General features: G+C 42.5%; 1 protein-coding gene across 2 annotated transcripts in view; it reads left to right on the plus strand.

The window, feature by feature from the left end:
• FECH (ferrochelatase) overlaps positions 1-24,932 on the plus strand; it is a 41,019-nt gene extending 16,087 nt beyond the window's left edge. Inside the window, exons 5-11 of one of the 2 annotated variants that reach the window (XM_023218351.3) lie at positions 4,084-4,218; positions 7,720-7,826; positions 11,457-11,555; positions 15,797-15,904; positions 16,321-16,485; positions 18,466-18,525; positions 18,993-24,932. In XM_023218351.3, coding sequence (XP_023074119.2) covers positions 4,084-4,218; positions 7,720-7,826; positions 11,457-11,555; positions 15,797-15,904; positions 16,321-16,485; positions 18,466-18,525; positions 18,993-19,127 — 809 coding nt within the window. In that variant the 3' untranslated portion in view covers positions 19,128-24,932. The remainder of the gene's footprint in view (positions 1-4,083; positions 4,219-7,719; positions 7,827-11,456; positions 11,556-15,796; positions 15,905-16,320; positions 16,486-18,465; positions 18,526-18,992) is intronic. The other variant, XM_023218352.3, reaches the window with a different exon arrangement.
• Positions 24,933-26,848: the final 1,916 nt, after the last annotated feature.

Here is a 26,848-nt window from a genome sequence, read left to right on the forward strand (position 1 = left end):
GCTTGAGCCCAGGAGTTCAAGACCAGTCTGAGCAACATGGTGAAACTCTGTCTACACACACACACAACAACAAGAACAACAACAACAAAAGTTAGTCAGGCATGGCGGCACGCGCCTGGAGGCCCAGCTATTTGTGAGGCTAAGGTGGAAGGATCGCTTGAGTCAGGGAGGTTGAAGCTACAGTGAGCCGTGATCACACCATTGCACTCCAGCCTGGGCAATAGAGTGAGACCCTGTCTCAAAAAAAAAAAAAGGGTTTATTATGAACCAGATTTGCAATTGCTATGGTGTCTTCAGTGGGAAGAGGAGGCAGAAAGGTTCCCATTTTTCCTGTTTTTATGTTACTGTAGTACCCATCATTATAAAGAGCGCTAGTAAGCATGGGGGTGGGGCACACCCCGGCTGTTTGGGAGGCTGAGGCAGAAGGATTGCATGAGCCCAGGAGTTAAAGCCCTGGTAGAGTTGTCAGACTTGAAAAAGGAATAGACAGAAGGGCATCCTTCCCGCCACCTCCTGTCTTTGTGGCGAGGCTGCTGGGGGTACCTCTCCGTCTCCTCATTTCTCCTCCCTTCTGATCCTTTCTTTCCTATACAGTTGTAAAGTTTACTTTTGAACTATGTCTATTCATTTATTTCTATTAAGAAAAATTCTCTTTAGGCCAGAAAATGTGATAATTGCAAACAGATAAACACGTTTCATGCTGTCATTTTTTAGGGAAGTGGTTGTTGCTTGGTAGCCAGTGTGGACATTGTGAGACTTGCACTGGTTTCATAGAATTGACCAGTTAGCTAAGACAGTGAGTTACATCAGGAAATGGTTTCATGTAGTTGCATTGCAGAAATGTAGAGAATAGATATGGAAATAGATGAGAAGTGTAGTCATGTGATGGAAAGTCTAAATCTCAAATATGCTGTACAAATTATAGTTTAACTGTTTGGCTTGTAACTGCTTTTAATGACTCATGAAATAATTCTGTTCTTTACCGGATGCAGTGTGGGTAGGAGTATAGGTTCTTTTCTCTGATGGCTGGCTTCCCTGCTCTAGTTCAGGCAGTTTACTTACTTCACTAAGCCTCAGCTAGAAAATGGGGATGGTAATAGAACCCAACTCCTAGATCCTTGTGAAAATTAAATGAGATAATCCTGAAAGGCATTAACATGACAAAAATTCAATATATGTGAGCTTTTTAATTCATGATTAGCACAGGGTTCATGATCTGATACAAATTAAGAAGCATTTGCTACCTATTTCAAACTTTTCTTTCAAAAAATCATGTACAAATCGGACATTTGAACTATTGTACATGCTAAATTAATGAAATTTTGCTGTTTAAAAATCTAGTTTCTCTGTCTTTTAGTAGTTCTTGCTGAAGACTGTTTACATTAGACGGCTGCTCTGAGGGTACCTAGGCTAGGCCAGTGAGTGATGTCTTTTCGGCTCACTCTGGCCAGATGTGCCCACGAGATGTGGCGCTGGTTAACATCAGAGATGCTCCTTCCCGTCCCTGCATCCTTCCAGGGACAGCCAGCCTCTGTGTGAAACCCACCCTGGTGGACAAGGGGGCTTCGTGAACACTGTTTGTTCGTTCCTCAGGATATGCCCAGTTGGAGAGTGCATTGCCGCTTTTTCTACAATATGTGTTTACAGGTTGTCTTTAGAAAGCATTTAGAAAACATCATCAGTTCTTTCCAGGGTATTTTTCTCTGTCTCACTTTAAAATGTGGCCACCTGCCCTGTCTTGATCTGCAAGGGCAGCCCCTCTACCTCTTAGTATGCACGATTTGAGGAGCTCCCAGACTCCAGGCATTTAGACTGTAACCTTCAGATACTGGACAGGTAAAAAGAAAATGTGAGAAGCAGGTTGACCTGCAGCACTGGGGATGTCATTCTGATCATTGTATTGTTTCAAAGTAGATTCGAAAGCAGTTTCCACTTGCTTGCTGAACCTCAGCTCAGATCACCAAGAGTTGCTTCAAGGGATTTGGTATTGTAATAGTTGGCAGTTTTTAGCACAAAGCACGTAATCTTTGAATAATTAAGTCATTTGGAGTTTGCTTATGGGATCATGTCCTCTGATATATTTTAACTGCTAGTGACCATTTTATGCAAGGTGGCATGAAATTCATGGCCTGAAAATGGACAGAGCACTAAAAATGATTCAGTTTTACTTCCTCCTTCTTTTCTGCAGTCCCCAACCAGAGACTACTGAGTCCAGCCATCCTTTCTGTGCACACGCCTGACGGCATTCTGCTTCTCCCTTGGGAATGTGTTCCATTGGCTCATAGTTCTGTGGGTCAAGTTAGGAGGAATGTCATCCTTGTATATATCTACGTATAAATGAGATAAACTCCCGTCTTTTCCTTTACTTTAACCTAAATGTTTCTTGTGGCAATTTATGTCACATTCATAACTGCAGCCCCTGCTAATGCTTTGGACAGTAACATTATCATGGTCTTATTATTACCTGACATTCATGTAGTAATTCTCACTATCATCCCTGAGTGTAAGTTATATGTAATCCTATGAAAAGACAAGGAAACAAGACCAAGTAAGTTTAGGAAACTTGTAGTTTTATGACTTTTTTTGAGACGGAGTCTTGCTCTGTCGCCCGGGCTGGAGTGCAGTGGCCGGATCTCGGCTCACTGCAAGCTCCGCCTCCCGGGTTTACGCCATTCTCCTGCCTCAGCCTCCCGAGCTGGGACTACAGGCGCCCGCCACCTCGCTCGGCTAGTTTTTTGTACTTTTAGTAGAGACGGGGTTTCACCGGGTTAGCCAGGATGGTCTCAATCTCCTGACCTCGTGATCCGCCCGTCTCGGCCTCCCAAAGTGCTGGGATTACAGGCTTGAGCCACCGCGCCCGGCCAGTTTTATGACTTTATACATGCTTAAGCAATTATGTGGTGTGGATGTTTTTGAACTACACGAAAGGAAGATGCGGGAGGATAAAGAAGATAGAGGAGGGTATTAGTGAAAGGACAGGGAAGGGACAGGGAAAGAACACGAGGATATGCAGCAGGCATGGGCCATTTAGGTACCAAGAACAATGGCTTTCAATCCCACGTGGCACCTCCAAATTAAGCACTGTTTTATATGTGTAATGAGGAGAATCATTTTCATCATTTGTTATCAATGAATTTTTTTACATATCCAAGAGCACTTGCTTTTTTTATATATGTAAACGAGTTGGCCTGGGGTTTCAGGGAACTGGGTAATAGGAGCCAGGTGAGGGGGTTTCTGGGAGGAGTGAGAAGCATGGTTCGGGAGACCCAGGCTCTAATTCCAGCTCGACCACCTGCACGGTATGGCTTTGGGTAGTTCAGTTAACCTTCAGAGTCTCTGTTTCCTTATCTGAAAAATCAGGTTTAAATGATTAAAAAAATATGGCCGGGCGCGGTGGCTCACGCCTGTAATCCCAGCACTTTGGGAGGCCAAGGCGGGCGATCACAAGGTCAGGAGATTGAGACCAGCCTGCCTAACACGGTGAAACCCCGTCTCTACTAAAAATACAAAAAATTAGCCAGGCATGGTGGCGGGCGCCTGTAGTCCCAGCTACTCAAGAGGCTGAGGCAGGAGAATGGCGTGAACCCGGGAGGTGGAGCTTGCAGTGAGCCAAGATCGCACCACTGCACTCCAGCTTGGGCAACAGAGCGAGACTCTGTCTCAAAAAATAAAAATAAAATAAAAAAAATTTAAAAAAAATAATGCCCAGTGTCTACCATAGTATCTGGTATGCAAGAGGAAGTTATATTTTAGAAAAAGTATTGTTTTTTCCTCCTTTCTCTTGAGGCTTTCTTAGGCCAGCCAAGAACAGAGAATTAGGAAGAGAAGTTTGAGTTTTAAAAACCACTGTGCAGTAAAGGTGTGAGGGTGGGGTGCTGATCCCAGAAAATCGTGATTAAAAGTCCACATACCAGCTGAAGAGTGGATACCATCCAAGGAATATGCTAAACTTGCCTCCACCGTCAGTGGCATAGGAAATTCCATGAACTGTTTTTTGTTCTGGGCATTGCATTACGTTCGGTGACTCTGAGGAATCTATATAAAGATTAACACTTTCTCCTTTCCACGTGTGCTTCCTAATAGCCCCTCACAAATACTATATTGGATTTCGGTACGTCCATCCTTTAACAGAAGAAGCAATTGAGGAGATGGAGAGAGATGGCCTAGAAAGGGCTATTGCTTTCACACAGTATCCACAGTACAGCTGCTCCACGACAGGTAAGGGCATCTCTCTGCCAGTGGAAAGGTAGATATGGTGCTGGCAAAAATAACCAAGGAGTCTAAGTACTGAAGGGAAGGGTGAATCATTTGCAATTTGAATGGCAAATTCAACCTGTCTTCTTTAAACACGAGAGTTCAGGTCAGTCCATTTGAAATCTCATGGTCCATCTGTCCCTTGAATTATTGGCCACTTGGCTGGGAATTACAAATGGTGGGTGGTAGGCAGTAGCTGTAAGTGTTCAGTGCTTTAATGCCGTTGTGTAATGGATCAGTAATGAACCTTAAGGCTCTTTTTAGGTTTGTGTGATAAACCTTTCTATAGCTACCCAGATTTTCTTACTGATGTAGCAAAGATTGTAACTGTTTGCATTTTGAAAGCAAAGATGCCCATACAACATGGGAAATACTGGTATTTTGTTGCCGTTGTTGTGCTTCAGTTATGAGTTGGTTGCTGGTAAAACTAAAGCCCAGTTTGGGGTTCCCTTTGCAAAATTTTCTGTGTTCTTGATTTTGGAAAATGTTACTACTTGTTGTTTTCTGTATATTTAACTGGAGCTGGGTAATAATCGGTGTTTGGCAACCTCTGTATCATTCATTGTAGGCAAAGCTGCTGCTGTCACCCACAGATACATTTGTTTGCATTCCCTTGCAAGGACTGAGGTCAGCACATTCTTAGTCCCAAATAGCTTTCGGATGTTAATGTTTATCATTTCTGTAACCATAAGAAGAATCAAAAGGCTATTGGAAAAAGTTGTTATGTGCCTTATGTGCCATAAAGCTTGTTATGTGCCTTAAATATGTGTTCAGAGAACCCATTAAAATGCCTGAGTTCAGAGAACCCATTAAAATGCCCGAATTCTCAGAGACCCTCAAGAGTTTGAATTATCATTTCTTTTCTTTCTTTTTTTCTGAGACAGAGTCTCACTCTGTCATTGCAACCTCCATCTCCAGGGTTCAAGCGGTTCTCCTGCCTCAGTCTCCCGAGTAGCTGGGATTGCATGCACGTGCCATCACACTCGGCTGATTTGTGTATTTTTGGTAGAGATAGGGTTTCACCATGTTGGCCAGGCTGTTCTCAAACTCCTGGCCACAAGTGATCCACCTGCCTCAGCCTCCTAAAGCACTGGGATTACAGGCGTGAGCCACCGCACTCGGCCTGAATTATTATTTTTCTTTTTGAAATGCACCACTACAACTTCAAAATGTCTGGTCATACGTTACTGGAGAAGGAGTCAGATTTTATGAACTTTTAAGCTCTCCTTTTGCCTTGTTTTAAGAAATATACCTCAATATGTAAATGGCTACTCTCACAATTAGATAAATTAAGAAGTTTGTTATTTACATGACAGAAGATTGACTATGATTTTTATTTCAGGGCTGGCTCTAACAAGTGACAGTGTATGCAAACCTTCAGCATATGCTTAGTTTTCCTTGAGTGTATCTCATATAAGGACAGGTACATCCATCTATCCAAGTTGTGGAAGGCTTTGGGAAGTACATGAATTCTTCGAGGCCACTCAGGTGCTGTTTATCTGTTGGATCTTTTAGATATGCACTATTGTGGCAGAGCCAGTGTATGTCTTCATCTCAAACGAATTTCTCAGTCACATTTTTCTCCTTCTTAATGACTTCTTTGGATTGTTTGTTGAATGTTTCCACACAATCTGAAAGAGCTAACGCTAGATGCCCTCTTGCACATATGAAAATGATACCCACCTGTGAAGTGTGGTCTGTAATGTGAATCTGGTGGTGACAACTTTTTGATTTCTGGAGAGATTGTTTTTGAACCTTGAATGGAGTCCATTTGAATTCTTCTGATTCACTGTATTCTACTCACCAAAATTGAACCTGTTTTATCTTTTTGGAAGTTGAGTCTTAGTCTGAGAGTATATTTGATTTAAAATATGCTCCCTCCTAACATTTTAAATTGGAAACCTAACTAAATGTTCTTATAGTTAGAGAGCCCAGTGGGTTGGTGATGGAAAACATAGAAATGTTTTGGGACTTGCCCTTTGTTAAGATTGAGGAAGAGGCTGTGTGTTAGACTTGGTTTCATAGGATTCGGCTGTGACCCCAATGCTAACTCCCCTAGACAGGAAAAAGTTGCATTGGGTTGACACCATCTGCCTTCCTTTTGGCTTTGAATTTTCATGATTTCCATCTCTCTCTTATAGAAATACAAGTTTATTAGACTACTTGTAATGATTTGGTGTCCATTTAGCTTATTCTAGGGAATGAGAGCTCACAGGAACCTCAATAATTTTCTCTCCTTATCATGAGGCCGTTAATAACAATAGTTATGCTGGGTGTGGTGGCTCGCCCCTGTAATCCCAGCACTTTGGGAGACCCAGGCCGGCAGATTACCTGAGGTTGGGAGTTCGAGACCAGCCTGACCAACATGGAGAAACCCTGTCTCTGCTAAAAATACAAAATTAGCCAGGCATGGTGGAACATACCTGTAATCCCAGCTACTCAGGAGGCTGAGGCAGGAGAATCACTTGAACCCAAGAAGTAGAGGTTGCAGTGAGCCGAGATTGTGCCATTGCACTCCAGCCTGGGCAACAAGAGCAAAACTCTGTCTCATAAACAAACAAACAATAGTTACAAAGCTTTTATCATAACATGGAAAATATTTATCTCTTAATATTAAGTAAAGATGCTCAAAATACTCAGCATGCAGAATTGCATATGTATTAAAAATTACAACTTCGTAAAACAAAACATCTATAGAGAAAAAAAGAACAATACTAGAGTAAAACAATGACTGTAATTAGCATGCTGGGATAATGGTCAGTTTCTTTTTTTCTTTCTTCCCCATCCCATACATTTCCTATAATGGGATTGATAACCTTTGTAACTGAAAAAAAAAAAAAAAAAAAAAAAATACTTTTTTTTTTTGTGACAGAGTTTCGCTCTTGTTGCCCAGGCTGGGGTGCGGTGGCGCGATCTCGGCTCACCGCAACCTCCACCTCCTGGGTTCAAGCGATTCTCCTACCTCAGCCTCCCGAGTAGCTGGGATTACAGGTGTACTATCAGACTTGGCTAATTTTGTATTTTTTAGTAGAGACAGGCTTTCTGCATGTTAGTCAGGCTGGTGTCAAACTCCCGACCTCAGGTGATCCACCAGCTTCGGCCTCCTAAAGTACTGGGATTACAGGCGTGAGCCCCTGCGCCTGGCCAACATACTTTCATTTATAAGACTTGGTCCCTGCAAATATGACTGCTTATATTTCATAACTCTACAGTCATCTTGTTTTTCACTAGAACTGACATCAATAATCTTTGAAAGTCCATTGAAATTGATTGCTTTTTAGTGATCTTCATTTGCAGGGTAGTTAAATCTATATGCATTTTAGAGTATTGAAATGATTGTAATTAGACTGATTCAGTATAGAAGCAGTTACCTGCTTTGAACTTATATATACTACCTTTACGAGTCTGTTTTTTATTTTCACCATAATCAAAATGCATCTACTAAGTGGCCTCTGTATATTTCAGGCAGCAGCTTAAATGCCATTTACAGGTACTATAATCAAATGGGACGGAAGCCCACGATGAAGTGGAGCACTATTGACAGGTGGCCCACACATCACCTCCTCATCCAGGTAAGCCAGTGATTGCCAGCTGCCTGTCACCCCAGCATCTAGTGTGTATCAGCTTCTTGTCCCTTCTGGGTTTGTGGATGTCCTTCTGAGCCTTTCTGTTCGTTTGCTTAAATTGTGTGTTAGGGATTAAATAAAAGTATTATATTCTTGATTTATTATGAAAAGAGAAAATACATTTAAAGATTAAAATGATTAGAGTCTTCTTTCTTCAGATTAATGCTATTAGTCCCAAACCATAACAGAACGATATTTTGAGTTTTGTGTTTCCTGTGACCCGAGGAGCATTAAAGATTGTGCATGGTGTTTCAGTTAACTTTCATTTGTAGGCTGAATGACTGACCAATGAATTAAATTTTCTATTTTCTAAATCCTTTAAAATGTCAAAAGATTTTAAAATTGTAAAAGTAGTATATCTGCATTTTCTGAGACATGAAAATAAATTGAACGTTTCAATTGAGAAAGTTTTACATATTAAAAGAAATTTCATATTTCTTCTGTACAATTTACATATATAACATTTTTATTAGCAGATGCTTGATTTTAGGAGAATAAATTAAAATTACAGTTCTAAAGTTAATAGCTTTGAACTGATGTTACTATATTCTTTTCTGCCTGTCAGAAATGAGAGGGCAGTTGGTAAAATATTGCCCTAAATTAGGCACATATAATTTTGTTCTGCTAGTAGAAGTTCCCGCTTTTGAGTTATTTTAGGTAGGGGAAATATTAAGTCATTTAGATTTTATCCATTTTATTTTTCACTCCCTGAACGTTTTCTGACTCGACAAAAAACCCTACCAACAGCTTTAGAAGCCTGGTATCACTTAAATCTGTGACCACTAGATGGTGCTAGACATCATTGAAATCAGGCCAGCTCTCCCCACAGCTGTGTTCCTTAGGCATATAAAGGGTTAACACTTGGGTTGAAATCCAATTTTAAGTAAAAAGTGAAGGAGCTTACCCTTAGGGGTGGGTGTAGTTGTGGTCTCTGTGTGCAGCATTGACGGCTGTGTTGCTGGGTCCAGCCAGTACTGCCTGAAGCACCAGCAGCCTGGGTTTTGCTTTGGGAGGCCTGCGATTGGAAAGGAGGGGGGTTTCAGGTCAGCATTGACATGTGGTAGCAGGGAATGGAGGGATCTGCACAGCATCTGCCTGCCCTGATCAAGTGAGTAATTAGATTTGCATTAAAATTCAGCCCTTTGAAAAGGGGGGAAGCAGAACGATGGAAAGGTCTCTTAACTGAGGCAGTCTCTGTTCATAAAATGAAAGGGAATTTTAGAGGCATTTATCTGCCCTCCTAGATGGTGTGATTGAAGGCTCTGAGAGGCTCGGTGCCTCTTTCATTCTGCAGAGAGGTTGCGCATGGAAAATGCCGCAGATGGGTTTTAGGTGATTTAAATAGCACTTCTCCTTGCCCATGGCGCCTCAGTTTTGAAGACGGCTTGGAGGCTGTTGCAAGCTGCATATGATTTGTGTTTTTACTTGCAGCTTTGCAAGCCGAGAAAAGAAAAACACTAAGCTTTGGATACGATATGACATTTTTGGAAACCAGAAAACAAAACCCTAAACTAAAACAAAAAGTATAGTTTAAAACTACAAATTCTGTCTTGAATCCACATTTCTACTTGGCATAGGTGGTGATTGCTCCAAATAGCCATTTTATTACTGTTTTCTCTAGTATTGGTATTTATCTAGCTGTTGGATTAATTGGGGCAAATTTATGTTCTAGACTCCTGTATAAACCTTGCAGTGGACCTCCTTATCTAGGCTGAGGTCCAAAGATAATCCTTTCTGAGCATCCTTAGTTTCCAAACACTGCAAAGACCAGAAAATATTGGTTTTGTTTGTATCTAATCCTATCACATTTACTGAGAATTTGCATTATAAATTCTGAAAAGGGAACTGAACTTTAGGTACCATTGTATGCCTTCGGATATTTATTTGCCAAATTTCAAGAGTTCTGGAAAGATTAATAGTATCTCAATATTTATTAGGGAATAGTTTGCTTATCCCATAGTTTTCACTGACCACTGATATATCAAAATACCAACAAGTGCAGATTTACATGTTTCTGATCAATTGTCCTTTATAGTTTTTAAAAAGTTACAAAGGACAATTGGGAAATAATTCTAGATATGCAGAAAAGTTACAAGATTAAGAACAGTGTAAGGAACTCTCATCTACTCTTTTACCTATGTTACTGTGTTATTATTATTTCGAGACAGGACAGGGTTTCGCTCTGTTGCCCAGGCTGGAGTTGAGTGGAACGATCATAGCTCACTGCAGCCTTAACCTCCGGGGCTCAAGTGATCCTCCTGCCTCAGCCTCCTGAGTAGCTGGGACCACAGGCATGTGCCATTATGCCCTGCTAATTTTTTAAAATGTTGTGGAGATTAGGTCTTTCCGTGTTGCCCAGGCTGGTCTTGAACTTCTGGGCCCCAGCAATCCTCCCGCCTTGGCCTCCTAAAGTGCTGGGATTACTGGCGTGAGCCGCTGCATCTGGCCTATTGATGTGTTATTAACATGTATCTCCTACTTGCTTTATCATTCACACGCCCTCTGTGTGTGTATGTATGTGTGTGTCTCTGTGTTTGTATACACATGATTTTTTTCTGACCCATTTGAGAATAAGTTATGCATATATCATCATCCTCTACACCTAAACACTTAAATGTGTGTTTTCTAAAATCAGGAATATTCTCTTACCTAACCACAGTACAACATTCAACTTCAGTAAATTTAACATCAATATTTAAACTTTTGCTTAATCTACATTCATATTCTGATTTTGTCAGTGGACCCATTTGTGACTTTTGTAGCATTTTTTATAAGCTAAATGACAGAGAATGATTAAAGTATAAGATGAAAGAAGGCCCTTTCAGTTCTGGTATTTCAGCACCTATCGACGTGAATCAAAGTGCCGGCTGGACGAAGGAAGCTCCCTGGTCTGGTAGACAGAGGTTTGGAGGGAGAGGCAGGAACCATGTTCTTTCCCAAGTTCCACAGATGTGACTGAATGAGCCCCTAAGTTTACCACATCTTTCCTCGCTCTGTGAATTTAATGGGTGTGTATCACCTGTCATCTGTTGTTGTGAAGGTTTTTATAAAACTTAACTTGATGGGGATACGAGGCTCAGAAGAAAATGTTATAAAAATAGAACAGTATTTTCTTATTTCCCTACTATTCCTGACTAATGTATTTAATGTGGTATGCCTGAAAGCCAAACTAAGGAAGCTTTAGAAAGACCCTGTAAGCTGTTTTCCTGCTAACGGAGCAAATGAGAGGTCTTAAAACAACTTCTCCTTCCCATCTGTGTTTCCTTTCCATCTGGAAGTGTGCCCTGTCCTTCCCGAGGGGAAGCAGATCCACAGCCCGCATTTGCAGTGAGCCATTAGCGAGCTTTAGAAGTTTCCCAGCAAATTCCCTAGGCCCCTGAAACCGTTATGATCCATTTTGATGATAAACCAATGCTGAGAGGCTGGACTGTTTGCAATTTTTTAAAAAAGAGAGTTCTGATTTTTTGAGGGTTGCTCTGAGATTTTTGGTGTAGGCTTCATTTTAAAAACATTTTCTTTTTCCTTCCATTTCTTTCTTCCCTTCCTCTTTATCCTCCTTTCTTGTTATTCCCTCAGTGCTTTGCAGATCATATTCTAAAGGAACTGGACCATTTTCCACTTGAGAAGAGAAGCGAGGTGGTCATTCTGTTTTCTGCTCACTCACTGCCGATGTCTGTAAGTAAGAACATTTTCTTGGATGACCTAGTGATAGAGGACTGGGTGATTCCATTTGCTAAATGTGTGAAATGGGTCCAGCTTCCGTTATGTCCTAAGCCCAGTGCAAGAATGAATTCTCAAATCTCAGACTTGGTGCTAACTTAACTAGCCTCACTTCTTAAAACCTCATAACAATGAATCCAAATTATAATATTGTAAGTAGATCTTTTCCTCTTTTCTTTTATTTTTTGAAACAGAGTCTTACTGTGTTGCCCAGGCTGGGGTGCAGTGGCGCAATCTCGACTCACTGCAACCTCCGCCTCCTGGGCTCAAGTAATTATCTTGCCTCAGCCTCCCAAGTAGATGGGATTATAGGCACTCACAACCATGCCTGGCTAATTTTTTATATTTTTAGTAGAGACTGGGTTTCACCATGTTGGCCGGGCTGGTCTCGAACTCCTGACCTTAGGTGATCCACCCACCCAGGCCTCCCAAAGTGCTGGGATTACAGGTGTGAGCCCCACCACACCTGGCTTCTCTTTTCTTTAAAATGATAACTTGAAGATATATTCATATATAAGACTTTCTAATAAGTGGGACAGTTAAGAGAAGCCTGCTTTTGCCTGCCCTGTCGGCAGAGCTCAGCTTGATATTTCTGTGTGTTGAGTGGGAGGGTCTCCATTCAGACGAAGCGTTCTCGGTCCCATGCTTTTGGATGGACTTGTTAGGGGCTGTTTGAATTCCAGGCAGCCATTGCAGTTTGCCAAGACTCAGGACCACATTTTTGCAAGTGGAATATAGAGGATCAAGTTGGGGTCTGGCTGCTCCTTAGTTCATCATATTACTCTAGGCTATTCATCCAGATGCTGCAATCTGTGCCATAGCTGTTGTATTGTTGGAAACAAGAATGATCAAGCTAGTGTACTGTATGATATATAGAAGTGCTTGGAATAAGTAACCAGTTTCATCTGCTCCGAACTGGCATTGTATCCTAAAACCAGTGCTTTCCAAGCCAGAGAGGTGGATAATTACATATTCATAGGTGTGATTGAGATTTTAACAACGTCGGGAATGGAGCCAGCCTCAGTGTCTGGGCCACGCTTGTTACTGGGCCTTACCGCCCCCTGGTAGCCACTAGGGCCAAGCCCTTGCAGATCCTCTACTCATTATCTCTGCTGGGCCGAGGCTCTGGAGATAAATTCCTCTCTTCTGGAAGCCTGCCTATTTTAATGGGTTTGCTTTTCCTTTTGTTGTCATACAGTCCTTTTCACATGTCCATCCTCCTGCAGCCTCATCCTATGTAAGGTGAGACCTTGCCTGACATGCCAGAAGGGAAGCTCTTGAACCAGCCCAGAGCAAACGCATTTGCCTTTTTTTTTTTTTTTTTTTGATACGGGGTCTCGCTCTGTTGCCCAGACTGGAGTGCAGTGGTGCGATCACAGCTCACTGTAGCCTCCACCTCCTGGGTTCAAGCAATCCTCCTGCCACAGCCTCTTGAGTACCTGGGACCACAGGCACACACCACCACGGCTGGCTAATTTTTTGTATTTTTAGTAGAGACAGGGTTTCACCATGTTGCCCAGGTTGGTCTCAACCTCAAGTGATCCACTCACCTTGGCCTCCCAAAGTGCTGGGATCACAGGCATGAGCCACCGTGCCCGGCTGAAACCCATTTTTGTATGTGGGGATTCCAGGTGCTGTCTTGCCTCCTCTCACCCTGGCCTCGCTTCCTTATTCTTTCACCTGGGGGCAGAGCACGCTGCTTCCAGGTTCGTTTGCTGGTCAAGCCTCGTTGTGGGACCGGGAAATGCCATGATGTCATAAGGATAAGTCAGGTATGGGGAGGACAGTTGAAGAGGTGAGAAAGAACAATGATCTAGCACACTCTTCTCTTCCCCTACGTTCACTTCTGACAACTTTTTAAACTTTTTATTTTGAAGAAATTTTTAGACTTACAGAAAACTGGTTAAGAGAGTGCAGAGTTACCCTCTACTCAGCCTCTCCCAGTGCTAACATCTTACACAACCGTTGTTCAGTTACCAACACTGAGAAACCAGCGCTGGCACAGTACTATTAACTGCACTCCAGGCTTCATGTGGATGTCACTTGTGTTTCCAAAAATGTCCTTTTTCACTCCCAGGACCCAGTCCAGGGTCCCACACTGCATGTAGCTGTGGGGTTTCCTCAGCACCCTCCAATCTGTGACAGTCCTGATACTTGGCTATTCTTTCATCACCTTGATTTTATTTATTTATTTATTTATTTTTGGTACAGGGTCTCACTCTGTCACTCAGGCTGGAGTGCTGTGGTGCAGTCACAGCTCACTGCAGCCTCAACCTACCAGACTTGGGTGAGCCTCTCACCTCAGCCTCCTGAGTGGCTCGGACTACAGGCACACACCACCATACCTGGCTAATATTAGTATTTTTTGAAGAGACAGGGTTTCGCCATGTTGCCCAGACTGGTCTCGACCTCCTGGACCCAGGTGATCCACCCACCTCAGCCTCCTGAAGCACTGAGATTATAGGTGTGAGGCACCACGCCCCACCACACGTTGATATTTTTGAGGAGTCATTTTTAGGATGTCAGTTGTTTTGTGGTGCGTCCCTCCATCTGGGTTTGTCTGAAGTTTTCTCATGATTAGATTGCGGTTATGCATCATTGGCAAGAACCCACAGGGGTGTGGGGCCCTGCTCTGTGCATCACACCCGGGAGTCTGTGATGTCAATGTGCTTTTCTACTGGTGATGTGATCCCTGGTCACTTGTTTAAGGGTGTATCTGCTGTGTTGATCCATCCTGAAATTACTATTTTTCTTTTTGTAATTAAAAATATCTTGGAGGAGATACTTTGAGACAATACAGAGATTTGGTTATTCCTTATACTTTGCCCCTAATCTTAGCATCCATGGGTAGATCATGTTTGTAGCAATTACTGCATTGCTGTCCTATTGGCAACTTTGTGTTTCCTTCATTCCTTCTACATTTATGCCTCCCATGGCTTTTAAACAGACCAGTAGTAATAATCATAATCATCATACAATCAGTTTGTCAGTGTATATATGTAATTGTTTTTTTTTTTTGAGATGGAGTCTTGCTCTATCGCCCAGGCTGGAGTGCAATGGTACAATCTTGGCTCACTGCAAACTCTGCCTCCTGGGTTCAAGTGATTCTTCTGCCTCAGCCTCCCGAGTAGCTGGAATTACAGGTGTGTGCCACCCCACCCAGCTAATTTTTGTATTTTTAGTACAGACAGGGTTTCACCATGTTGGTCAGGCTGGTCTCGAACTCCTGACCTCAGGCAATCAGCCCGCCTCAGCCTCCCAAAGTGCTGGGATTACAGGCATGAGCCACTGTGCCCGACCTGTCAGTATATTTCATTTCACCAGTATTCTTTGAGCACCTGCTATATTCCAGTCACTGTTTCCAGCCATATCATAGGGTAGGGGAATGAAGAAAACAGAAAAATCTTTGTCTGCAGAGAGTAGGGAGAAAAGGTAATAAACATAGTACATACGAAAATGGTATGGTAGATTAGCATGTAATAGATGTTGTAGAAGAAAATAAAGCCAGGTGAGGGCTAGGGAGTCAGTACACAGTGAATGTTTAAAGCATTAAAATTTGCATTGAAAATTTTCAAAGGTATTAACAGGAGATTGTGTATGAAACAATTGCTGTGCACAAAGTGTTTGCCTGTTGTCCATTGTTGCAGGAAGGGTGGGGAGAGAGGAAGTGGAAGGTGTGGGTCATACTCTTGGAGGTGCCCGTAACCTGCACTGATGTGCTGCTGCTTTCCTCCTCTAATTCCACCAGGGTTTACCGTAAATCCAGCCATTCTGGACATTGTCCATGCAGCACTGTTTCAGTTCCTGTTGTGAAATCAACTACTCACATGACCACCAGGGTAGAAGTTCCCATCCTGCCCAGCTTTTCTGTGTCATCTTCATATTTCAGATGAGGGAGAGAGAATCATCCTCCTTAGTTAGATCTTGGGAGTCTCCCATGAATAACATGGAACGTAGAATTCTCCACCCTCTTAGGGACGTTAGAGATGATTGAGTGTGGTGTTTTTCTTTGGCTGATGACGAAGTGGAACTAAGGAAGTTTGGTGATTGAACTCAGACCATGTCATCATTGGTGCAGGAGACAGAAAGGGAAGGAAGGCTTTGTTCCAGCGCTCACACCATGTCAGCACATAGTCAGAGGCTCTCGGGGCCTTCCCAGTGTTAATGACTGAACACCCATTGTGTCTCCGCTGCAGGTGGTCAACAGAGGCGACCCGTATCCTCAGGAGGTAAGCGCCACTGTCCAAAATGTCATGGAAAGGCTGGGACACTGCAACCCCTACCGACTGGTGTGGCAATCCAAGGTAGGTGGCCTCCACACTGGCGGGCAGCCAGCTCTTTTGGTAGAATTTATTTTATGAGTTGTAAAATGGTTAGATTTGGCTCCTAAACATAGACAGGCTCTTCCATAACCTGAAGGCTCACCGTGGGCAGAAAGAATCTGCAAGTGAGTAAGATGGAAGGGGAAATCAAGTGACTTGTGGAGTTCCATTGGTTTAGTATTTTACTTTTAGCTGCAATGACAGAAACTGTTACTTATTTATATTGAGGCAACTACTAGGATTCAAGTTTCCGTGTGAAAATATCAGAATCCATTCAAGCAGGTGTAAAGAGTGGCTCTTGCCCCCAGTGGGCAGTGCGTGCGCCCAGGGGGGCAAACGGGTACTACAGACCATCAGGAGGCGTGGTCCACTTACACATTCGTCTACCTTTTGCATAGGTTGGTCCAATGCCCTGGTTGGGTCCTCAAACAGACGAATCTATCAAAGGGCTTTGTGAGAGGGGGAGGAAGAATATCCTCTTGGTCCCGATAGCGTTCACCAGTGACCATATTGAAACGCTGTATGAGCTGGACATCGAGTACTCTCAAGTTTTAGCCAAGGAGGTAAATGCACCCATCTGCCTTTATCCCATCATGAGTTGTTTTAAAAGGAAATTTTCTCTGCAACTAACTAATGTGTCATTCAAAATATTGTTTACTGTATTTTTTTGCATGTACGGTGTCCTCATTCTCCTGAATAATAATTCATCTGAGTAATAATCTCAACACATTGAGTTAATTCCATGCAGTGGAAGGGGAAACCTGTGTTTTCCTTAAACCGGGTGCCCCAGGGATCACTGTGGCTGACATCATTTTGTTTGAGTTACTGGGCTACTCGAAAGTAATAACAACTACATTTCTTTAAGAAAAAAGAAATGTACTTCTCACTAATTCCAAAGGAAAACATTTTATTGTTTTATAATTTCTTTGCTTTGCCTAATAGTGACCTTTACTCAGGGCTATTACATGGCTTCTTGTTGGGTGTCAAGGCATGTAGGTAGGAGTCATTGTCATTTAAGAGAAGAGCGTGGAATGAATGTGGAAGCAATGTGTGGTGTGATTTCCTTGGCCTCTTTTATGCACTCACTTAATTAGCTGTTTGCTGCCGTGTTGTGATCAATCTGATTATTGAAATAACAAATACCATCTTTGGTGTCTTGTAATACGAGATGGATGTGAATTGTCATGCAGGGTGGAGAAAAACTATTGTTCATCTATGTCCTGCCTTTTGAGAGCCGGCCTAAAACCTGTGTCGAATTTATAGCTTTATTTTTATAACTTTTCTCCCTCTCTGCCGGAGTTTCTGGCCCTGGTCACCCCATGTGTGATAGATGGAGGCCCAGCCTGCAGGAGACGTCAGCCTCTCTGGGACTGGGCAGCAGGTGGAGGGCAGGCGGGAGAGTGGGTGGGGGCAGAACCTGAGCCAACACCCGACCCCCATGGAATTTGAATTTCCATGCTGGACATCAGTCAGACGTGGGTGAAGTTAGGGAGCACACAAGTTTCTTGTCAGTGGTTCTGACACAGGATTTGCAGGCAAGTTGTAATTGGCTAAGAAGTGGTTGCAGCATCGTCTGTGGATTTTGTTTAAAGATGCCTTCTGTATCCCTCCATGAGCTGGCTAATTGTGAATTTGCTAAAACTTCAGTGAAAATAGTTTATACCAATATATTTGGAAAACAATTTTTTATTTTAAATTTGTTATGATTTTATAAATTTGCTTAGAGATGAAATCTGGCTCTCTCAACCAGGCTGGAGTGCAGTGGCGCAGTCATAGCTCCCTGCAGCCTCAAAATCCGGGGCTCAGGTGATCCTCTCCTCAGCTTCCTGAGTGGCTGGGACTACAGGTGCACACAGAATTTCAGTGCTGATATTTATTTTTCTAGTTAGTGTTATCGCTGACGACTCTCCCATCAACGTTGTTGGAGAATGCCCTTTATCAGCACTGGTTATTCTGTCGTAACTGACTTTTATATGAAGTTTGAGAATATAGCCTCTTCAGTTGAGATCCATGTGTTTGCTGAATCTCAATGTTTTTCCCATGCCAGTCTCCTCCCCAACTCTGAATTGGATCCAGTGTAGGTCCAATATACATTTTATAGTCAATAAGTTAATTTACTTCATTTTGGCACTTGGGATCAAAACAAGTATGAAACTATATTTAAAGCAACATTCTACTTAGAGTCTGTAAAATTATGCACTAGTAAAAGAGAATAAAAAAAGAATGGTAAACAGATTTAAATTGCTTGAGAATTTCATCAAGTGTAACCACAAAAAGGATTTGCAAACAAACCACCTGTAGGATGGTAAGGGGAAGGGGAAGGACATAAGAATTGAGGAATAATTTATGATAACAGAATCAACATACAGCCCCACCCTGTGACTGTTTTTCATTAATGAGCAGTCTGTGAACAGTTGAAGTCAGACTTTGAACTGTGTGCGTGTGTCTGTGTGTATTTATTTTTTTGTAGCAGTTTCTTTGAAAAAAAAAAAAGAAAAATAAAGTATGTCTGTGTTTTTCCTCCCTTTTCTCATTTGATTCAGTGTGGAGTTGAAAACATCAGAAGAGCTGAGTCTCTTAATGGAAATCCATTGTTCTCTAAGGTATCTACAGTGTTACAACCGTTTTAGTAGAACATACCAGGGAGTAATCCTCTGAGAAACTCTTGCGGAATATTGGTTTTTCTCACATATTAGAACATTTGGAGTTCCAATTAATTACAAAAATAAAATCGAATTCCTTATCTGCTCAGTCTTTTTTCCTTCAGATAGCCCCAATTTTTGATTTCTACCCACCTATAACTATGTCTGATTTAAAACCTGCTTTCCAGAGAAAAGGCCTAGTGGGTGGGGTAAGAGGTTTTCATTTCCTGAAATCTCTGTTTTAACTTTCTCTAAGCTGAGGATTCTCAGGAAAGGAAGATGCTGTAGAATTTGGTTCAAAGGGCTCACCACTCGGATGAAAAGAAACCCCAAGCCAGAGTGTTGACCTGGGCAGCTGGAGGAGGGGGCATGGCAGACGAACAGACCCCGTGCTTCTCATGCCTCTTTGCCTCTTGTCTGTCTTCCAGGCCCTGGCCGACTTGGTGCATTCACACATCCAGTCAAACGAGCTGTGTTCCAAGCAGCTGACCCTGAGCTGTCCGCTCTGTGTCAATCCTGTCTGCAGGGAGACTAAATCCTTCTTCACCAGCCAGCAGCTGTGACCCCCGCTGGTGGACCCTGTGGCATTAGGCAAATGCCCAACCTCCAGATACCTCCGATGTGGAGAGGATGTTATTTAGAGATCAAGGAAGGAAGTCATCCTTCCTTGATATATATACAGCCTTTGGGTACAAATTGTGTGATTTCTTGAGGATTGGACTCTATTGATGGATTTCTATTTTTATATAACTATACAGTAAGCATTTGTATTTTCTCTCTCTAGGTATGTTACTAGTTTGGAATGTCCACTAGGACCTTTAATAAATGAGTTAAAAATTTATCTTATTAGACACACCTATTTTAAATACAGATTTTGGCTTTATTGCCCAAAAGCCTCCTGAAAGGGTACAGAGAGCCCCCTCTGCGGGCTGGCAGTGTGAATGAGATCTGTTGAGTCTTGTGCATATAGTTGCTGTTTTTAAAATGAACATAATTGAGTATTTGAAGTGAATTTGAAAAAGAAATGTTGCTTAATCTTTCCCTAAGCCCATGGGTTACAGAATTCTAGGGAGGCAATTTGGTTACCTGCAATGGCTGCTATTGCCAGTAAGGCTACCATTCATTGGTCATCTTGGTATTTGTGTATTAATCTCACTTTCCTCAGTGTAAAAAGGAACAAGTACGGATTTCAGAAGTGCTCTGAGATTCCCCGTACACCCAAGGCTAATAAACGTGTGCCAGTACAGCGTTCATGATACGTGCCTTGGTGGGAGTCTGTGGTGCCACAGGGAAGGGGCTCCCACTGCTTCTGGTCTCCAAGGACAGTGCTGCTGGAAAGGCTAATGATGAGCTCCACCCTGGACCTCGCCAGCCTTTCCATCCAGCATCTTCTCTTAGTTGAATGCCTTCTTTCTACACATTTGTTTTCAGAATTATTTTATAAAGTCAACAATACTTTACTTGAATTCTTTCTTAATTTACAATTTGTTATTATAAAAATTTATAGCCATACAATGGGACACGTGAAGAATACAGAAAAGTAACCACTTTAATGAAATAACTATTATCATAATATTGTATTTCATGCTAGTCCTTTCCTGTAGATATTTTTAATGCCATTGTCACCTTGGATTTGTGAGTGAAAAGTGTTTCTAAAAGTATAGAAATAATGTCAGATCAGAATCTGATCTATATTTGTATTTAAATGGATTAAAAGATCCCTGGTGGTTCCATGAAGAATTTGTAAAGATCACTTTCTCTTTCCTTCAAACCCTGAAACTTTGTTCTTCAAAAGAGCGTTTTTTTAAGCCAGTTTATAAACTGGAAGTATTAGGAGATTCATAAATCTTCTATATTGAGAATTGGCTGTGTTAATAAATATTACAACATCATTAAGGTTTTAACTAAGTTTGATTCATATTGTCTGTTAAATCAAAACTGATCCAAATCAAAATTATTAAATGTAAGGAGCTTTTTTAATACAGGAAAAGAAACATGCCATCCACTTGAGTTAATAGTTCTCCTACATTGATGACAGCCCTCTTGAGTAGCGTCTACATTTTAAAAATTTCAAATTGGCTTTTCTATTAGTAGATTGTGTTTCTAGAGAAAGATACAAGGCATAGGTAATTGTTTAGGATTTTCCTCTAGCCTTTTCCATTACCTTTTTGGGGATTAGGTTCACAGTAGACTTTGAGTGACCATCCCACCATGAAGTGCATTCTCTGGGTTAGTGGTGTGGTGCTGGAAGGAAGGTTATTTTTGGAGCCACTCTCTGTCCTTAAGGAAACTTCCCAAGGGTCTATTTCAATTCTTCAATGAAAAAATAGAGGTGAAAAGATATTTTTATGGAGATGATGCAGAAAACTCCAATTCAGGAGCCCTTGCGAGTATATCTGAAGCAATTATTTGCTAAGGAAACCTGAATTGATAGTGCTGTGCTGTCTGGACTAATGTCTTTGATGCTGAGTTGGGACCAGACCAGCTTTTATAGTGACAGGCAAAGAGGGATTTATTGACATCGCTGCTCACGGCATTTGTTATTGTAAGAAGTGTTGCCTTTGATTGCTACTAACCACGGATGGGTAATGGTCATACACTAGGCTACCATTTGGTAGGACAAAATCTTTTTAGAGCTTTGAGAATTGTCATCCTGTTGGTCAACTTTGAAATACAAATGTTTGCCCTGGTAATTAGCAATGAACTACTGGCAGTTTCTTCAAGCTGTGTATGTACAGATCTGGCTTTTAATTGATGAATCAACTTCTACAGAAACTTTTGCAAGGACAGTGTTGATAAGGCAGTTTAGCTTGCCAGGGTGATGATAAAGCCCAGGTCCCTGCATGTACAGTGCTCTTCTAAAGAATATGCATTCTTGAACTACTTAACTTTTTAAAAATCAAAATAAGTTTTTGCACTCAAAATTTGCTTCATATCAGGAGAAATGAACTCATTGTGTGTCTGTGTGGTTTTTTTGTTTGTTTGTTTGTTTTAAGATGGAGTCTTGGTATGTCACCCATGCTGGAGTGCAGTGGTGCAATCTCATCTCACTGCCACCTCCACCTCCTGGGTTCAAGTGATCCTCCCACCTCAGCCTCCCAAGTCGCTGGGACTATAGAAGTGCACCACCACGCCGGGCTACGTTTTTATATTTTTTGTAGAGATGGGGTTTTGCCATGTTGTCCAGGCTGGTCTTGAACTCCTGGGCTCAAGGGATTCTCCTGCCTCAGTCTCCCAAAGTGCTGGGATTACAAGGATGAGCCTCTCTGCACCTGGCCCTGAACTCATTATTAAAAGCCCTTTAAATGTGAGGCTGGCTGCAGTGCCTTACATGTGTAATCCCAATACTTTGGGAGGCCGAGGTTGGAGGATTGCTTGATCCCAAGAGTTCAAGACCAGACCCTGACTCTACAAAAAATAAAGTAAAAATTAACTGGGTATAGTGGCACATGCCTGTAGTTCCAGCTACTTGGGAGGCTGAGTTGGTAGGATTGCTTGAGCCCAAGCCCAGCAGTTTGAGGTTGCAGTGAGGTGTGATTGCACCACTGCAGTCCAGTCTGGGTGACAGAGGAAGACCCTGTCCCAAAATTAAAAAAAAGAAAAAGAAAGAAATACTGGAGACTGAGTCATTTATAAAGGAAAGAGGTTTAGTTGACTCAGTTCGGCATGTCTGAGGAAGCCTCAGGAAATTTACAGTCATGGCAGAAGGGGACGCAGATGTCTTACATGGCAGCAGGTGAGAGCTTAAGCAAGTGGGGGAAGAGCCCCTTATAAAACCATCAGATCTTGTGAGAACTCACATGAACAGCATGGGGGGAACTGTCTCCACGTTTCCATCTCCTTCCACCAGGTCCCTCCCTCAACACGTGGGGATTATGGGGATTACAATCTGAGATGAGATTTGGGTGGGGACACAGAGCCAAACCGTATCATTCCACCCTGGCCACTCCCAAATCTTACATCCTTTTTACATTTCAAAACCAATCATGCCTTCCCGAGAGTGCCCTAGAGTCTTAACTCATTCCAGCATTAACCCAAAAGTCCAAGTTCAAAGTCCCATCTGAGACAAGTCCCTTCTGCCTGTAAGCTGTAAAATTAAAAGCAAATTCGTTACTTCCAAGATACAATGGGAGTACAGACACTGGTAAATGTTCCCATTTCCAATGGGAGAAATTGGCCAAAATACAGGGGCTACAGGCCCCATGCGCTACTGCACTCCCCTGTGCAAGTCTCAAACCTGGCAGGGCAGTCCTTCATTTTTTTTTTTTTTTTTAGATGAGTCTTGCTGTGTTGCCCAGGCTGGAGTGTGGTGCGATCTCGGGTCACTGCAAGCTCCGCCTCCCGGGTTCAAAGGATCATCCTGCCTCAGCCTCCTGAGTAGCTGGGATTACAGGCACGTGCCACCACACCCGGCTAATTTTTGTATTTTTAGTAGAGATGGGGTTTCACCATCTTGGTCAGGTTGGTCTCTAACTCCTGACCTCGTGATCCACCCGCCTTGGCCTCCCAAAGTGTTGGGATTACAGGTGTGAGCCACCACCCCCGGCCTACTCATTAAAGTTACAGAATAATCTTTGACTCCACGTCTCACCTCCAGCTCATGCTGATGCAAGAGGTGGGCTAATCTTTCTCATAACTTGGGTATTTAATTCAAGAAACCATAATTTAAGGCACGTAAAAGAGATCCTTTGCTCAATCTGATGCCATTTTGTGTTTTTCCAAAGTATATTATCATTACCCACAAAGGGTGAGAGAGTAGGCTGCAACCATACCCCAAGTGGAGTGAGCAGCAAGACCTGGCCTGCTCAGAGTGTAGGTGACCGAGGGCACCTGCTTTCCTAGGGGCTCTGCCATGTGAGCTCCTCTCGATGCGGCAAAGGACCACCTTGCACAACAACAGCGGGAAGGCAGAATTTAAAGCTGGCAGCTGTAAGAAAGCGAACGTCTGTGTGTGCGCACGGGGGCGCGTGAAGGCGCAGGTGCATCAGCCAGGAACCTCCAGTTCGCCTCTTAACCTTCTCACCTCACCTGAAACCCCTTCTGCCAGAATCCTGAAGGTGGTCCACGAATATGGCTCCCAACGTTAGGTGGAAATGGGAAATTCGTTGAGATGTCACAAGCTGGAATAAGAAAATCTGAGCTCACCCGGAAACGAATGCCCTAAATTAAGATTATTCAGCTTCTCAGTTGTTAATAGCAAAATGGAGACCTGAGCTTGGATAACTTTTGGTATCTGTGGGGGATCCTGGAACCAATCCCCCATAGAAGGACAACTGTCCACAGTTCTTGAATGTATTATTAACCGTATTCGTTATGTATGTTAGATGCCCAGAACATATTTATCCTGCACATCTAAACGTTTGATCATTTTACAAACCTTCTATTTTTTTTTTTTTTTTTTTTGCCAATTTTATCCAGCTAGACACTTGTGCAATATGGCTATTATCTGATCTTTGCCTTAAATGTTGTGCTTCTTTTCCATATGCATGTATTTTGCAAAATATAAAGTGTGTACAGCTATATAGCACCGAGCCAAGTGGTGGGTACCTGCGGGTGCTTCAGAGAAGTAAACTGATGCTGCTAATATTTGTTGAATGGCGCGAACATGATGAGCAATAGCAGGTGGTGCCCTTCAGCCAGACCATCGCTCCGTGCGTGTGATGCCTCTTGCCAAAGAGTAGTTCTGGGAGGTGGTCGCCTCTAGAGAACACATTCCTAATATCCTGGGGTCCCATGAGAGAAAGAAATGCTTTTGCTTTTGATGTGGGACTCATATTAAGCCTTTCTTCAGGGAAAAGGAAGTGAAAAATGCACCCCGTGATAATCAGTTTCATGCTGTGATAGTACCGGCTTCATTGTTTTTAGCTGGAATCATTAGCTTCCATTTTTAGAGTAGCAGTTATTGGCTAAATTAGGCTACAGTAGGCCATTAAGATGGATGTTGGAATTAAAAACATTTTTGGAAAAAAGCCTGCTTTGAGCCTTTGTTATAAGCCCTTGGGCAGAGATCTGGGCCCTGTTTCTGATTTCTTGTGAGCCTTCACTCTGACAGTTTTGTTTCCAGAAACACACTGTTAGCCTGCTCCTGAAATGGGAACAGACAGGCCAACTTCCCCTCTCCAGTCTCCCCTGCGGGTCAAAGCTTTACTTTCCTGTCATGTTGAGAAAGAATAGATTTAACCTCGAGAATCCATGGAGTGTTCTGTATTCTTACCTTTTCCTTATTTTTAAAAAAAGTGTACATATGGCATGGAATTGATTGCACAGGCACATGACATGTTGACTTGTGAACCCATTGTTAAAATTTCAAGTTACAATCATTAAAATAATAACTTTCAAATTAACATATTAAAAACAAGGTAACATTCAAAATTCGTTGCTTTCTAATTATTTCACCCTATTTTTTGTTGTTGATTATTTAGACTTAGGAAAGTGATGGGAAAAACGTTAATAACACAATACATAATTGTTTCTGCAACCATTACATTGTGATATTCACAAACACTTGAACACTTGAATAGTCTTCCATTATTTGAAAACTATTATTCAATTTATCCAAGTGAAGTGTTGGCATACAAAGAAGTTGTTTCATATTTGCATTGCTCATTAATGTAAACAAAACATCAATATGTGTGAACTATGCTTGTTGATCAGTTGCAACCATAGGTTGGTTGCAGATAGAAGAGCTTGGTAAAAATCGACAAAAGCATTCTCTGAGGATGAATTGGCTCTATGGAAGTTATAGGAAAGTGTATTGTGTATTTTATTATTATTTGTAAATTGTGTGTTCCACATCTTTTAGATAAGTAAAATTTATAGTAAACATACTCTGACACATACATATATGCCTAGATTGTTTTTCAGATCGCTGGTTAGTCACCATTTACCAGCACACTGCTGCCTAAAAGGGAACTTTTCTGGGATGATGGAAATGATATCTATGGATTGCATACTTGTACTGTTCTCCACATTCATGATATAGAGAGGGAGCTCTCTATCATCACTGCCTATTTGGAACAAAAGTTACCCCCACAGTGACTAGGGGCATAAGTCTTTTTAGTAAGATTCCGTTTGTCTTCACCAAAACCCTATGGGCCTGTAGTACTCACAGAATCCTTGGAAAGTGATTCCCAGTCAAAGTTCTAGCCAGAGGGCTAAAAGGGACAAAAACTTTCCGGTGACATAGGTCTGTCTGAAAAGTCCATTTTTTTCTTGTCATCTCATCCAGCCCTGGAAACTTGTCACAGGGGAAGACCAACGCCGCAGTGGGGAAGCACCCACTTCAGGGGAGCATGAGTTGCTGACTCTCAAGATTAGGCAGTGGGGAACCAAGTGGTCTCTGGGAGGGCTACACCTTACAGTGTCCATGACTACACTGGAGAGAATGAGATGGAACACCGTGTGCAGAGCCGTAGAGCTCCAGCTGGCCCCCAAGGGCAGCCCACCTTTTCACTAACAGTGAAGGCCGCCCACCTTTTCACTAACACTGGTGAGACCCTCTCACCAGCGTGTCCCCATCATACTCTAGAGCCTTGGGTTGCACGGGTCCTGTTTTTTCCTGAAGCAAAGCAATCTTTTCCCCAAGCTACGCTCCGCAGACGAGCAGCTTCTTTTATTTGTATCTTTCTCCTGTCAATTGCATGACAGAAAAGAAAAACTGTGTCAAATAGTGAATTCTAACCCCTTCCTATGCCTCAGAGCTTGATGCAAATAAAGACAGCTACTCTAAGCAGCCACTTCACCTTTTTGTGTCCCCCAAGCCTCTCCCTGGGCCTCTTCTGAACTCCTGGTTCGCTCTGTTTCTGCGATGCTTTCTCCTGTTTCCAGTTGCGGTGTTATCCTTTGCTGCAATCCCTTGATCCTCAGGAGCTAGGAATATCTTCAAGCTTTTATGCCTGATCCCTTCTGAATACCCCAAAGGCCAAGTACCGAGCCGAGCCGTGGTGGCATCCAGCAGCAAAGGCTAGCCTGGCTTTACCTTCCTAAGAGCCAAATATCTCTCCAGGAGCATGATCAGACATCTCATTGCAGCTGTAAAACATGAGGTAGCATTTTGAGGGTATGTGGCTGCTTGGTTACATTCCCTTCTCAAAAAACTTAAATGGGTTTCCCTAGACTGAGGATATGCACAGCCAAATGCTCTTGCCTGCATCAGAGCCATCTGGGCCAGATTATCTCCTGATCATGTTTCACTCCCAGCTGAGTCGTCCTCAAGTGCAGTGTAGAGACTGTTCACGACCAGTGAAGACGGCCCCACGACTGGGAAACCGGAGGACAGGGGCAA

The sequence above is a fragment of the Piliocolobus tephrosceles genome, chromosome 18 (genome assembly GCF_002776525.5).
Source record: "Piliocolobus tephrosceles isolate RC106 chromosome 18, ASM277652v3, whole genome shotgun sequence".
NCBI classification, from domain to species: Eukaryota; Metazoa; Chordata; class Mammalia; order Primates; family Cercopithecidae; genus Piliocolobus; species Piliocolobus tephrosceles.